The sequence below is a fragment of the Gobio gobio genome (assembly GCF_949357685.1).
Source record: "Gobio gobio genome assembly, chromosome: 2".
NCBI classification, from domain to species: domain Eukaryota; kingdom Metazoa; phylum Chordata; class Actinopteri; order Cypriniformes; family Gobionidae; genus Gobio; species Gobio gobio.
In genome coordinates, this window is record NC_137098.1 from 47,892,132 (window position 1) to 47,907,297 (window position 15,166).

The window sequence follows — 15,166 nt, forward strand, 5'->3', positions numbered from 1 at the left end:
GTCACACATCTTTTTTCATTACAAGACTTCACATGACAGAATTCAGATGGTGGGAGAAGAACCTGCACACTTGTTTACACTCTGGCTCTCCCACATTCATTTCATTTATACAAATTAATGAAGTGAATGGAACACAAAGTCTAATGAAAGCCTTTACAATAAGGTCTCATTTGTTAACAGTAGTTAATGTATTAATTAACATTAACTATGAGCAATACATTTGTGACAGTATTTATTATCTTTGTTGATGTTAGTTAAGAAAAATACAACTTTTCATTGTTCATGTTAGTTCACAGTGCATTAACAAATGTAAAAAAATACAACTTTTGATTTTAATAATGTATTAGTAAATATTGAAATGAACATGAACTAAGATTACAGTTTTTCTCGATTGCTAAGACACATTTCTTGAAAGCTGCTCTCCTTTTTTCTAAACTGTGAACACAAAACCCAATTTTCAAGCTACATTCACAAAACCTCAGACTCTTCTTGCAAAACCAAACTTTCACCTCAAAACAGTTCAATCTGTGCTCAAAACTGAACTATGTTGTCAAATCGTACCCCGCGTCAATCAAAATAAAAAACACTACTGAACAGTCACTAAACACTACGTAGAAAAATAGAAAACGCAATGCTCAGGACATGAAGCTGGAGAAATAAATGTTTATTGTTCACTGTAGGCTAAATGCATGTTGCAAAACAAAAACAAAAAAACCTGTTCATTTAGCACTTGTACAAAAAGACAAAACAGAAATCTTATGCATTTGCCACTTGTGTACAGTAAGTCCATGTGAAAATAAAGTACAAAAATATACATGGAATACTTGGCCTACGAACAGTTAGACCAACCCTCCATTACAATACTACAGTATATGGTACAGTGATGTACTGAAACATATATTTACTTACAGTATACTGTGGTACAGTATATAGTATGTCATACAGTAATTGCTGTCAACATTTACATACTGTACTATAATGTCAAAAAAAGGTAATTACCTGTTCTCTTGGACACAGTGGACACAGTGAATCTACTGATGTTTGGTTGTACCCTTTGTCCAGCCTCCCTCATGCTCATACCATGGACAAGAACATGGTCAATTACAGTAGCTCTAATTTCATCAGGAATTACTGTTCTTTGTCTTCGCTGATCACCTCGACCACCTTGACCTCCTCTCACACGAACTCTTCCTCTCAGATTTCTATCCATTGTAGGGCCTCACAAACCAGTGCTCTCTGAACTGGCTTACTGTATATGTTCCCTCACATCATTAGCCACAAGTGTGATCAATTTTGAGTTGTTGTGTTCAAGTGGTGACATCTGTGCTTTAATTGTGTTTGACTTTTGTCACCTGTGCTCACCATTTTGTAGCACGGGAGCATCACAATGAAAATGTGTTGGCAAGTTGTGTCTAAACAGGTGAAAAGTGCTTATGGTTTTGCCAAAAGAGTGATTGATTCAATCAGTGGGTTCAGGCAACTGAGCATTTGGTTCAGACAATAGGGTTTAGTGTTTTAGCAATTGAGAAAAACTGTAATAAGTGCTGCAGAAGTATTGTTCGTTTTAGTTCATCTTACCTAAAGTAGTTAACTAAAGTTAATTATGAAACCTTATTGTAAAATGTTACCATTTTATAATTTAAAACCAAACCTCTTTTTTTCTTGAACAGTGTGCTTGTGCCGTCTTTCTTTAAAATCTCTACAGTTCAAAGGTTTGGGGTTGGAACAAATGCTGATTTATTGTATTTTTATTGTCATTTCTATTTTATCTATATTGTTGAAAAGCTTCAATAACATGAGGAAAAACTAAAAGTCTCTTATGCTCACCCCGGCTGTATTTATTTGATCAGAAATATAGTAATACAATTTAATACAATTTAATAACTGTTACATTTTAAAATGTAACTTAATCTTGATGACACCACTGATTTTTCAACAGCCATTATTAGTCTTCAGTGTCACATGATGTTTCAGAAATCATTCTAACATGCTGATTTGGTGCCCAAGAAACATTTGTTATTAGTAATATAAATGTTCTAAACATTTACTTAAGGTTTTTGTGGAAACTGATGCATTTGTTTCAGGATTATTTGACTTATTTGACAGTAAAGCCATCTTTAGGCATTCAATTTAATAAATGGCTGAATATTATTGACCCCAACCTTTCAAACAGTAGTGTAAATGCCACTTTTATATATATTTAATTATTATTGCAATGACGCTAATACATTTTTAAATGTTGCTTAAGTGTACATATACTTTTGGACTGCTCTACAATATGCACTCTACAGAAAATGTTTAAATGTTTAAAGATGAAACGTATCATTTTAGCGACAAGATACACCAGCAATACTTGACACAAGCCTTTCTATCAGCAGCATGTTGAACGTTGTTTTTTTTGCTTTGGTCAAGAGTTAACATTTGAGTTGTGCTGTAATGGCAGGAGAGAGGTGAAGTGTAAGAGTCAGCCTTTGTCTGGCAGACAACAGCTCAGCTCAGAGTGGGTTGATGAATAGTGGGCAGTCAGTAGGGAAGGAGGAGGGACACTGGGCCGGTCCCACGTCAGCACCGTTAGGTCAACATTACTCTGGATCTGATACACAACTGCAGTGCTGTGGTAAAGCTGCTTCTGTTATGTCCAAGACAGCTTTGCTTTTTCCACTGCTCTTTTTTTGGCTTGCTTATGAAAGCACTGCTTGTGGATGTGCTGTGATCTCACTGTTGACATTTAGATGTACACACGTATACATAGAGACACAGTATAAGGCTCTGTGGCTCGGCATGAATGCACCAGATTATCCAGAGATGTGTGACTTTGGCATGTAAGTGTTAAAACGTGGCCTTTTCTGTGAGCGTGTGTGTGTGTGTGTGTGTGTGTGTGTGTGTGTGTGTGTGTGTGTGTGTGTGTGTGTGTGTGTGTGTGTGTGTGTGTGTGTGTGTGTGTGTGTGTGTGTGTGTGTGTGTGTGTGTGTGTGTGTGTGTGTGTGTGTGTGTGATATTAAATATAGGAGGGCCCAGACTTTAACTGCACTGCCTCTCAAAACAAAACTCCTTCTGAGATAAGGTGCTGATACTGAGTAATTAGTTCATGACTACAGGAATTTCTTTAGTGAGCGCGAGTGTGTGTAATAGTGGTAGTCGCTCTGCCAAAATGAACTCTTTGATCCCACTGAGAGCTGATGAAGATGAGTCTACAGTGTTTGCATGACACGTCCTACAGTCTGATTCATTTCACAAAAACTGTCCAGGTCATATTTTACAAATCATTTTAGAAAAGACAATTAATATCTTAAGGTTTCTGCATTATTATTATTTTTTTAATGCAATTTAAGCACATTTTAACACCTTGCCTATTTGTCAGTATCTGTAATGCAAAAAGAATCTCATTCGCATTATTACAACATTAACATTTATTTAGATTGCGAAATATATTTGTACATACATTATCATTCAAAAGTTTGGGGCTGGTAAGATTTTTGAAGTTTTTATTTGAGTAAAAAATATTGTGAAATGTGTACTGGATTAAAATTTAAAATAACATTTTAATTTCATATATTTATGTTTTTATTTTAAAAATGCAATTCATTCCTGGGATGGCAAAGCTGAATTTTTTTTATTTTAGATTTTTTTTTCCATTCTTCAGTCTACAGTCTGTAGAGTGTCTCATGGTTCTAATCAGCATATTAGAATGATTTCTAAAAGATAAATATTTTAAAATGATTATTATCAAAGTTAAAAACGGTTGTGCTGCTTAATGTAATCTTGGCTTAATAAAAAAAAAACGTAGAGACCCAAAACCTTTGAACGGTATGGATGTGCAGAACCAGCTGTTGTAAGTATTTAATTGTAAGTAGGGATGCACACTATATTTCTGCATTTAAAACAAATTATTTTTATTGATTTATTTATTTTCATTTATTTGAACAAAACAAAATACTCTGCCATTTATCAATTATTGGCAATAACATGAAAATAATTATCAATGGGAGGTTTGTGTCTGTTTGTTTGTTTGTGTGTGACATGGAAGACAAGGGGATTTCATTGTGTATTTGCATCTCGTCCTGTGCCAGCTGTTTGTGTGTGTGTGTGTGTGTGTGTGTGTGTGTGTGTGTGTGTGTATGTGTGTGTATGTGTGTGAGAGAGAGAGAGAAAGAGAGGCAGTGCCAGGCCTCTGTGATAATGATAGGATTTGATGTTTAGTCTACAGTGCAGCAGAAATGTGACAGTGTGTTCTGCGATACAGGAAGCACAGTGGAGCTGCACAATGCTCAGAGCATTATGGGATGACCACAGGACACTTTGGCGCATGAAATCTGAAATAGAAAGAGAGAAGTTGCTCCATGACAGACAGGACAGACTGAACCCACTATGTGTCATAATGGGCCATGTCTTTCCAGCACTTTTTAATAAGCTCCAATGACGAGTGACATTTAGTGTAATAGGCAGGTTTATGCAGTCTATTCACTATTGTTGTTTGCACTATTAGATGTTAAGTCAGTAACAACGTGGATTTAGCGCATGTTGTTTTAGACTGATTAAAACGGATATCTTATGAGTTTGGGAGTATTTTTGATTTGATTGATGTCAACAACCTCCATTATATTCTATTTACAGCTCTTCCTGCTGGAGGAGACGAGAGATCGCAAATTCGACGGTTATGCCAGAACCATTCAGACGGCCTGGAGGAAACATTGTGCGCGCAAGAAATACGTTCAAATGAGAGAGGAGGGTGAGTTTAACCTCACTCAAACTATTTGTCTGAAAGTTCTAGACATCACATACAAGCACCTGCGTACAAAGACGTTATAAGAAAAGGGAAATCAATGTTGTTTTACATGGCTGAATGTGTCACAGTTTTCCCCTGTATATCTTTGGAGTCTGACCTCAACTGCTGCTTTCAGCTGAATTATTGTTATTATGTTTAAAAGTAATAATACACACACAGAGACAAACAAACCTCACACCCTGTCTGAGTGTTCATGTTTGGGTGTTTCTTCAGGTATATAGGCTCTTTTGGCCAAGTTTTAGTATACAAATTCTACTAAAACACTTTTTACACTCTCACTAGTATTTAGTTTAGCTATTAACAATGTTCAGTTATGGACATACGCTACTGTTCGAGTTTTTGAAAGAAATCAATACTTTTATTCAGGAAGGATGCATTAAACAGTTCAAAAGTGGCAGTAAAGTGTTTTATATTGTTACAAAAGATTTCTGTTTCAAATGAATGCTGTTCTTTTGAATTGTATGATCATCAAAGAATCCTGATATAAAATGTTTCCACAAAATATTAAGCTGCACAACTGTTTTCAACATTGGTAATAATAAGAAATGTTACTTGAGCACCAATTCAGCATTAGAATGATTTCTGAAGGATCATGAAGATTGGAGTAATAATGCTGAAAATTCAGCTTTGCCATCACAGGAATACATTTCATTGTAAAATATATTACAGTACGAAACAGTCATTCTAAATTGTAACAAATATTTCACAATATTACTGTTTTTACTGTATTTTAATCAAATAAATGCTGCATTGGTGAGCATAAGATACTTCTTTCAGAAACATTAAAAAAATCTTGGCAAACCCACATTTTTGAACATGAAACCAAGCAGAATTATGCCCATCATGCAAGCTTGATTGTAAATGATGCTCAAATTCAGTTCACATATGAAGTTTTCTTTACACATTACATTTCTCTTATTTAATCTCAAGTATGCTCTTCACTGATGTCTCATCTTTTGTACATGGTGGGACATGGCGCAATAACTAAAGCTCTTTGAGAATAACACTGAAGATTTATTCTATCTTCTTCCAGCCTCTGATCTGCTGCTGAACAGGAAGGAGAGAAGAAGGCACAGCTTGAACAGGAACTTTGTGGGTGATTACCTGGGCATGGATGACCGGCCTGAGCTCAGGCAGTTTGTGGGCAAGAGGGAGAAGATTGATTTCGCAGACAAAGTCAACAAATTCGACAGGCGGTTTAAGGTGAGCATACCAAAATTAGCACACAGATGTGCCCGAGTATCAGTGGCCATTATTAGCACATGACATGTAACATTTACATGTATGTATGGGTGTTTTTATCTGTTCAGAGCATCAAGAGAGACCTGATCCTCACCCCTAAATCTGTCTACCTGATTGGAAGAGAAAAGGTGAAGCAGGGGCCAGAGAAAGGGCTCGTGAAAGAGGTCCTAAAACGCAAAATTGACGTAGAGAAGATTTTGGCCGTTTCATTCAGGTACGCCACACAATCTCAGTCAGTTCAATTCATGTAATGGCAAGCTGCAACAAACCGTAGCACATTTTTAATAATTTGAAGGTACACTTTTGTTAAAAAAAGAAGTGTATTCAGCCACAAGGAGCCAAAAGAGCTGCAGCTTCCCTCCCATGTGTAAAATAGAGCCTGTATTTTTGAGCCCTGTATGCAGTCCCATAATGCCTTGGATAACCATCTGCAGAATTATAGGCGTAGAGACATCAAAGGTCCAGTCTAGATGTTAGAGCCTTCGTCTGTCTTGTGTTACTTAATACATGTTGAATCGAGAGGGTCTGTTATATACAAAGCTTTAGTCTTTTAAAAAACATTTATAGTTCCCTGGGAATTATCAAACATCCAGAACTTTCTCAAAGAAACCTAAAGATCTTACAAATAAGGACCAAGGAAGTAGTACCAGCACCCCACAACCTTGCATACTTTGGTTTTGTGAGTGGGGGGTTGTCAATAATGTGAACCAGGTGTTGCTGGAAAGGGAGAGTATACCTTGTAAAAAACTCATTAGAAAAGACTTAAGTTTATTGGGTGAAACAGGGTACCTCTGCATGTGTCCCAGACACGGAAACTACAACAGCCTCCCTATCACTTGCATTTTTTTGTGACCCGACAACCTTTGTGTCTTTGGAAACCCCCAAAAGTGCCTCAACACGTGTTACCTGAACTGAAAGGCTGGGCTCATGTTAAATGATCGAACAAATGTGGATATTTCAGGTCTTGAAAAGACATTTGTCTCTCCTACAGCACACTGCAGGATGACTTCATGATCCTGCACGAGGAGGAGTATGACAGCCTGCTGGAGTGTGTATTCAAGACGGAGTTCATCAGTTTACTGGCACGCAGATACGAAGAGAGAACGCAAAAAAAACTACCTCTCAAATTTGGCACCACGTAGGTTGAAATTTCTTTAACATGGCGAAACAAAGGCATGACTTTTTAATGAATGCAAATTATTCATTAAAATGTATGTTGTTTTTATAATTTATTTGATCAATTGTATTAATATATACACTACCGTTCAAAAGTATGGGGTCAGTAAGATATTTTTCTTACACTCACCAAGGCTATAATTATTTGATCAAAAAATGCAGTAGAAACATTAATATTGTGAAATATTATTACAATTGAAATTTTTTATTCATATATATATATATATATTAAAATGTAATTTATTCCTGTGATGTCGAAGCTGATTTTTTACCAGCCATTACTATGAATAGAAAAAGAACAGCATTTATTTGAAACAAATCTTTTGTAACATCATAAAATCACTTTTTTGTCACATTTGATCAATTGAATTTATCCTTGCTGAACAAAAATGTACATTTCTTTCAAAATATCTTACTGAATGGTAGTGTAACAAATGAAAAAAAAACTAGCACATCTCTTTTTGTGCAATTATTTATTATTATGTTTCAGTTGTCTTTATATTTTATTATATTGTTAGATTTTCAAATACAATTATTATTTGTATTTTAATAAATGGCATTTGCTTTTTATGATCTAATGCATGCAATGACATTCACGCTTTTGTCCAATTATGTTTTGCGGCCACTGTATGCTAATGAATGACTGTGATTGGACTTGCAGGCTGGAAATGAAACTGAAGAAAGATGGATGGGGTCCCTGGAATGCTGGAGGATCCAGACAGGTGCAGTTCATCCAAGGTCAAGGGGACGTAGCTGTGCTGCGACCCTCAAACAAAATGCTGCAGGTCAGCATTGGGCCGGGTTTGTCCAAAAACTCACGTGAGTGATGACTTGTGCTGTGTTTTTATCATCACAATATCATTTAATTTTTTTTTAATTGAATGTTATTTATTATCCATGCAAGATCTTAAACACCCAAATTCAACCCTCATTCAGGTCCTACTAAGAAGGGCGTCACGCAGAGCTTCCCCAACATGTCCAGATCGCACCACCACACCCCAACACGAGTCGCACCTGGCCCTCCAGGTATATTATCCCATTCAATTAGTACTACTATGAACTATCATAATCTACCATTTGTTTTAATCAGTAAGCATGTGTGCTTCCCAGCTGTTGCTCACCAAAATGGAGGGCTGAAGAATGCAAATCACATTGCCAATCAGAGGAACTCGCAACATCACAGCAATCAGAGGCCGACATCAGGAAACAATGGCCACCCGTTCCTGCCTACTAATGTCAGTCAGCTCAAGGACAAAGGCAGCAGACAGGCACCCCAGCAACCCAACATGGATTTCCTCAGAGTACCAGACCAAGGGGCTGCAGGGTGAGAGGACACAGTGCACGCATTTCAAATGATATAGCTAACAACAGTCTCATTACTGAAGATGGTTAACATTTGTTTAATTGCTAGATGCATAGCTGAAGCTCATCTACCAGACATTATCCATGCAAACAAAATAGTGAGCTGTGTTTGAATGTAACATGCATGTATCTCTTTACCGTAGCAGAAATCATCAACCATCTGGCAATGGAGGAATGTGAGTCTGAGCATGTGTGTAGTTTCTGTTAGGTGGCAGTGGTTGTGGTTCATTTGACTAGTGATAGATCAACACCAGAGATGCCCAACTTCAAATCCATCCTTGCATCCTCTCTCAGTCTTGTTTTGGAATTCCAGTTCCTTACATTAAAGTATCACATTTTATATATTAAAATTTAATTGACAATACTGTTCAAAAGTTTGGAGTTGGTAAGACTTCGGTAAGAAGTCACTTGTGTTCACCAAGGCTGCATTTTTTTTTAACAAAAATACAGTGAAAATAGTAATATTGTGAAATATCACTACACTTTTCTGCTTTAATATGTTTTAAAATGTAATGGCAAAGCTGAAGCAGCAATTACTCAATTCTTAAGTGTCACATGATCTTTCAAAGCTGAAAACCCTCAGAAAACAGCATTTATTTCAAATAGAATTTCTTTGTAACAATGTAAGAGGCTTTACTGTAACTTATTATCATTTAAATGCATTCTTGCTGAATAAAAGCATTAATTTCTTTCCAAAAAACAAATCTGACGGACCCCAAACTTTTGAACAATAGTGTGTTGCCGAATGGAATCAGATTGTGAATAGCTAGTTATATGAGAGAGTTGTTTTTTCTCTTTAACTTCAGCAAGGTTAAGGATTTTGGATTGGGCAGTTTCTAACATTTTCTCTGTTGTAGTCATGATGAGGGTCGACTCAGACACATCATGAAGTCTGAAGGGCTAACAAATGGCCCTTCGTTGCAACAGCTGGAAACAAATTTTTTTTCTGAGAGGTGGAGGGTCAACTGAATGAAGTCTATTTTGGAAATGTAGACTAGTTCAGACTGACAGTGCCACTATGGATAAATGTGAATCTGTCGCCACCTAGTTGGGAACACATGAACTAACACCACAAAATCAGACAACTAACCCTCTCACAGCAGATTTATGGTGCTTCAAGACCTTAGTTGACTTCACACTTACCTTCACTTGTAGAAGCATGTTCCCATGGTTGCTGCAATGCTAGAAACGTCACGTGCAATTCCATGAGTTCATGTCCTCTGTGCTTTTCTCCAAGGGCCCACAGACAGTCCACCAACAGGCCCGCTCCAGGAGGTGGTCGGCCCAAACCGGCCCCCAAGCCGAAGCCCCAGGTGCCTCAATGTAAAGCCCTTTATGCATACGACGCCCAAGACACAGATGAGCTCAGTTTCAATGCAGATGACATCATTGACATCATTAAAGAAGGTGTGAGCGTACAAAATGCTTATTTTGTGTAATTTAAATGGTTTTTTTTATGTGGCAAAATTTTTATATTAAGCTAGAAAATGGCAGTTAGAAAAATTATATTCTTAATGTTTCGTGAATCCGGTCCATTTGTAAAGTTTACATGAATATTGCTGGCATTTTACATGTATCTGAATCTTTTTTAGAGATACATTGTTGGTTTTCTTTTTTTAGTGCCTTTTTTATGTTTATGCATTATTTGTTTTGTCTAGATGCCTCTGGGTGGTGGACAGGGAGACTGAGAGGTAAACAAGGCCTTTTCCCAAACAACTATGTGACCAAGATCTAACCTCTTCTGCTGTAAATGAGGTGACCAGACTTGAACCTCAGCAGACTTGGACAAAGGGAGAAGGACAAAGACAAAGAAAGGAGGGGAAATGGAGATAATGAAGGAAGGAGCGAGGTGTACTACGGCTGCGGCTGAACTCCTCATAAGCTTTGCATTGTGTTGCCACGGACTCTTGAGGCCATGCGGGGGGACGCCGACCGGACATGAAAGTTTTTCTCCAGGGCGCTGAAAACTGAGCTGTCCCTGTGAGCACTGATCAAAACTATTTATTGTATTTATATTACAGCATTCTACAGTTTATTTCTGATGTGGTTTGTTCATCTGTCATTGATATTTAAAGTGATCTTAATTCACTTAGAGATGAAGTAGCCATTTTATGTGGGAACAGGCTTTTTTTATTTTGCTTTTGAAATGGATAGATTTTATATGTAAATGAAGGTGCTTGCTTTAGAGTCACCTGCTGTTTGTAATTTTTTTTTCTCCAATCTCTTGAAGTCATGTCCAAATCAATGGTTTTTAGTGGGAAATGTTTTGCTGCTAAGGAACGTTTTACCATGTTATCGCCTTTCACATTGTAGTTAAGAGAACCCCAAATGTATAAACTGCACTACAGCTCTTGAAAACCATGGATTGTACTATGCTTTTGATTTTAAGTTCATAATCTCATAACAATGCTGAATGTATCATTGTGCAAAAGATTCCAACAGTTTACTTTTTAACTGCAGTGGTATTTCCATGCATTATTTAGAAAACCTACACTCACCACATATGTTACTGTAGATGCAAAGCACTTTATGAGTACAATATCATACAAATGACTGGTCAGGTCATCCACACCAACATTTGCCAAGGTGCTAATCAGTGAAGAGATGAATCAGGGGCTGGATCTACTAAAATCATCTTAAAGGGATAGTTCGCACAAAAATGAAAATTGTGTAATTCACTCATCAAGTTGTTACAAACTTGTATGAATTTCTTTCTTCTGCTGAACATAGAAGATATTTTGAAGAACGTCAGTAACCAAACAGTGTATGGGTCCTATTGACTTCCAACATATTTTTTTCTCCATACTATGGAAGTCAACTTCTCAAGATAAATTCTTAGATGTTCCCAAGATCACTTCCCATATATCTTTTTCTTAAGAATAAAGTGACAGATATTGGTGTCTGATTGTATAATATCCTACTGATGAGGTTGCCTGTATAATACAACAAATGTTAAACATTGCATTTGTAACTCTTTTTACATTAAATACATTCAAAGTGAATTGGTTCAGACAAATCATTAGACATGCTACTTCCATCTGGAACTTTACTTGGGGAACACCCATCAAAATAAACTGATGAAATTAATCTTAATTTTGGGCACTTGTAGGATATCCTAACTTTTAAGTTATTTACATTGACAGAAACATCCTTCTAGGAGTTATATTTAACAAACTCATTTTGGGGATACACAATATACATAACTTTAATAACATTGTAAAGAATTTTAAATAATTAATGAATCCAGCCCATGTTGCAAATAATTTACTTGAATATTGCTGCCATTTTACATCTCAATACAAGACCATTTTAGATAATTTTATGAAATGTGTAATTATTGGTTTAATAAATGCCCATTTGACAAGACACTAGGTTTCAATTTCTAACTATACATAACCACAAATGTGCGCAGGAAATTTGCATCCAAACATTTTCACTAACAAATGAGCTGAACTTTAACCTCACACACAAAATCCTAATGTTAGAGCAACTCTTCACCTTAAATATTTAAAGGCACAAATTTGTGAAATAGTATTCGTGAATAAGGACTTAAACTTGCCAGTTTCATTTCAGGAAATAAATGAACTGAGAGGTTTTTCCCAATAAGCATGTGATATTTCTGACAGCAGGTGTAAAGACTGAGGATTTACCAGTATATCATTTGTGTGGAATCCGAACACTTTCAACTTTAAGATGAACCTTTAACCCAAGAGTCCTAACTTATGTAAGAATTAACACACAAGTCAATAAGTGGCATAAAATCTTTGGATTTTAATGATTTCAGCTCAATTTGCCCACTAAGAGGTAAAGCAAATACAGCTCCAGCAAGTTCATAATATAAACAGTAAAACAATTTAAACCCTAGGCTTAAATTTAATGTTTAAAAAAAAAAGTAGAAACATTTATTTATACAGACAACCCAAAAGTATGTACATTGGTTTAAAAAGTAGCAGACCATCTCTCAAAATGGCTGACACGAAATAAAGTGCAAGTGTTAGCGTCCATTCCCACGTAATTAAAATCCTCAGGAGCTGGACAGCAGAGGAGCAGCCAGATCCTTCACAAGTGACGACTTCAACTGGGGAATGAGGCTGATCTTCATGAGCCTACTGCTGGAGTATTTCTTTTTCACAGTCTGTAAGAGATGGACAATGTCAGCCTACCATTCAGTACAACTAAACCCCCATGCTTGCGTTCCTTTTTTGTAAGTCACTTTGAAAAAGAATCGTCCAAATGCATAAGTGTAAAGAGTCTAACAGAAAAGCACTTACCACATGCTTTGAGAGCCCTTCATTGACTGAAACCACATTTTTGGCAATATGCTGCATGATGGGCTTCAGGTGGGCCTCGTCATAGGTGGAGTAGTGTTGTTGGGTTGGTGACTGAAACCGCAGAAGGAAAAATTAAAAAAAAAAAATTTATATACATAAAGCAGGCATGTATGGCAGGAGAAAGAAAGAATTACCCATTTTTGGCCATCAAGCACAAGTTGAGAGAGGCACAGAGCAGCAGCGGCAGTCTCAGAAGGGTTATAGTGGACCATGTCGTAGTCAAGTAGTGTCAATTCAAGGAAATATTTTGCCAGTGTATGCTTCTCAGCATCAGCCTAGAAAGAAGTTAAATATTTAAAAACAAAAAAGGCAACATCTGAAGCTTTCTAAAAAATAAAAAAAAAGTTATAAAAAACCCAGCCAAACCACAGTGATTATAAAACCTGCACTTGCATTGCCAGCCTTTGAGGCCCTCCGCAAAAAGTGCAGGGGCAGAGGACGACCAAGCTCAAAGTTCAGCTCGCTGAGAATCAACATCTCCATCTCTCTGATCTGGGCTTTCGTGAAGGCATCGTCAGCGATGTAGGCAAAGTCCCCAACCAACGGCACATACATTTCCTCATATTTACAAGCAACCAGCATTGCAGTCACCCCCACTAGCTGGAGCTTCTTACGGGTCACAGGCTGAACCTGAAAAAGAAAGAAAAAGGGGGTTAACTTGGGGGGACGGGGCTACTTTCTGATATATTGGTTTTAAAAGCCAATTTGGTCAAGTCATTCGGACAATAAAAGCAAACTCATCACCCAGAAAGTATACACTAATATAGCATAGGACCCCAGATACTGCATGAACAAACAAGAAAAAAATATATATATAGTCACCTGAAGAAAACGATCAAGGATGGCTACAGTCATGAACAAAGTTTCCTGCAGAAGCTGGAATCTCGAGTGCACCTGAATCAGCCAGTCAACCAGGAGAGCTCGCATTCGTCCATTGATATCATAACCACGCATATAACGGGGACGAACCGCCTGCTGACCCTGCAAAAAGAGCACAAGCTGTAGGAGGCACAAAAGGTGGAAATAAAAAAAATAAACAATGCAAATAGACAAGCGGCAAGTACCTCAAGGCTTTGCAGATACACATAGATGTCCTTTACATATTCAGGACACAGCTGGGGCATGTCAGCATCCCCCTCATCGATGTCTTCGACTGGAAAGAGTGTGTTGGAAAAGGCTTGACACAGTTCCTCTTCCTTCATGCTCACGTCAGCTTGAGCAGGGGGTACCGCTGGGGCCGGCTGTGGAACCTCGTGCTGTAACTGTACCTGTACCTGGGCACGTTTGGGTTGCACAACAGCTGGCTGGACAGTCGGTTTAACAGATAGCGCAGGTTGAACCTTCTGAAAAAAGAGGGATGTGTGGCATCATGTTGTTGCTCAAATGTACGTGTTGCACGGTGGTAAATAAAGACACGCACCTTGGTCAGAACTGGTTTGTGGGGAAAGTTGGAAAGTTCGCCAAACACTGCCCTCCTCGCAGCACCGTTTACAGGAACGCCTTTGCCACCGATAAAAATAGGGTTGTTTGCATTGCGCTGTATGAGAAGGCAAAAAATAAAATAAGGCACATTCAAGCCATTTCAGCACATCTCTTAGCAATTTAAGCTAACCAACATGAAGCTGCTATGGCGCTAGCAAGCCTTTTATCAGAGAAATACAAGCCCATATTTCTGAATTAAATACTCACCAAAGCGTGCATTTCCATGACGAATACGCTTTTCGAGAGGTCTTGTTTCAATAAAATTTAAAAAGATTAAAACGGGACGTTTAGCTTCGTTTAGTGTAACGTTACCTTGTCCAACTCAGCTCAAAACAAACCGTACTGTACAAAGGCCTTCTGGTGATTCAAATACCGCTCCGTGCTGTCTGATTGGCCACTGCCTCATGGAATACTCGACATCGATTGGTTGAAAAGGGAAGGGACGCTTCTCAATCATCCCTCATCTCCGGTTTCACATGTAAGCTCTTTAAAACACGACGACATTGAACTGAACTCATTTAAAAGTGGTTTGACTGATTCCTTAGTAATTATTAGTTAAGTGGTCATGTAGTTATTATGGTGTTAATAATAGTGTCTGCTGGTCAAAGACCTTTAATTTTTAAAGACTGGACATTTTTTTTAAATGAAACATTATGAATATGAAACCATTGCTTGCCACTGAATAAAGCATATCCTCCAGAGAACCAGGGAAAAAAGTTTTGTGAAATTAGTATTTTTTCGTGTCATTACATTGTTTTTAGAGCATAAGAACAAAATGGAAAAATAA

At 37.4% G+C, this 15,166-nt stretch overlaps 2 protein-coding genes across 4 annotated transcripts in view; one reads left to right on the forward strand and one right to left on the reverse strand.

Annotated features, from left to right (window-relative positions):
- Window positions 1–11,933, forward strand: part of myo1ea (myosin IEa) — a 55,135-nt gene extending 43,202 nt beyond the window's left edge. The window contains exons 20-29 of one of the 3 annotated variants that reach the window (XM_079810515.1): window positions 4,615–4,729; window positions 5,820–5,989; window positions 6,097–6,242; window positions 7,020–7,166; window positions 7,866–8,023; window positions 8,141–8,230; window positions 8,315–8,528; window positions 8,710–8,742; window positions 9,804–9,973; window positions 10,225–11,933. In XM_079810515.1, coding sequence (XP_079666641.1) covers window positions 4,615–4,729; window positions 5,820–5,989; window positions 6,097–6,242; window positions 7,020–7,166; window positions 7,866–8,023; window positions 8,141–8,230; window positions 8,315–8,528; window positions 8,710–8,742; window positions 9,804–9,973; window positions 10,225–10,301 — 1,320 coding nt within the window. In that variant the 3' untranslated portion in view covers window positions 10,302–11,933. The remainder of the gene's footprint in view (window positions 1–4,614; window positions 4,730–5,819; window positions 5,990–6,096; window positions 6,243–7,019; window positions 7,167–7,865; window positions 8,024–8,140; window positions 8,231–8,314; window positions 8,529–8,709; window positions 8,743–9,803; window positions 9,974–10,224) is intronic. The other 2 variants (XM_079810516.1, XM_079810517.1) reach the window with 2 other exon arrangements.
- Window positions 11,934–12,318: 385 nt separating this feature from the next.
- On the reverse strand, window positions 12,319–14,746 carry ccnb2 (cyclin B2). Its single transcript, XM_079810519.1, has 8 exons — window positions 14,587–14,746; window positions 14,318–14,434; window positions 13,962–14,240; window positions 13,720–13,878; window positions 13,291–13,527; window positions 13,032–13,172; window positions 12,838–12,948; window positions 12,319–12,701 (listed from the first exon to the last, which is right to left on the reverse strand). Exons 1-8 carry the CDS (start codon window positions 14,602–14,604, stop codon window positions 12,591–12,593), a joined length of 1,173 nt encoding a protein of 390 aa, XP_079666645.1. The 5' UTR covers window positions 14,605–14,746; the 3' UTR covers window positions 12,319–12,590.
- Between the last annotated feature and the right edge of the window lie 420 nt (window positions 14,747–15,166).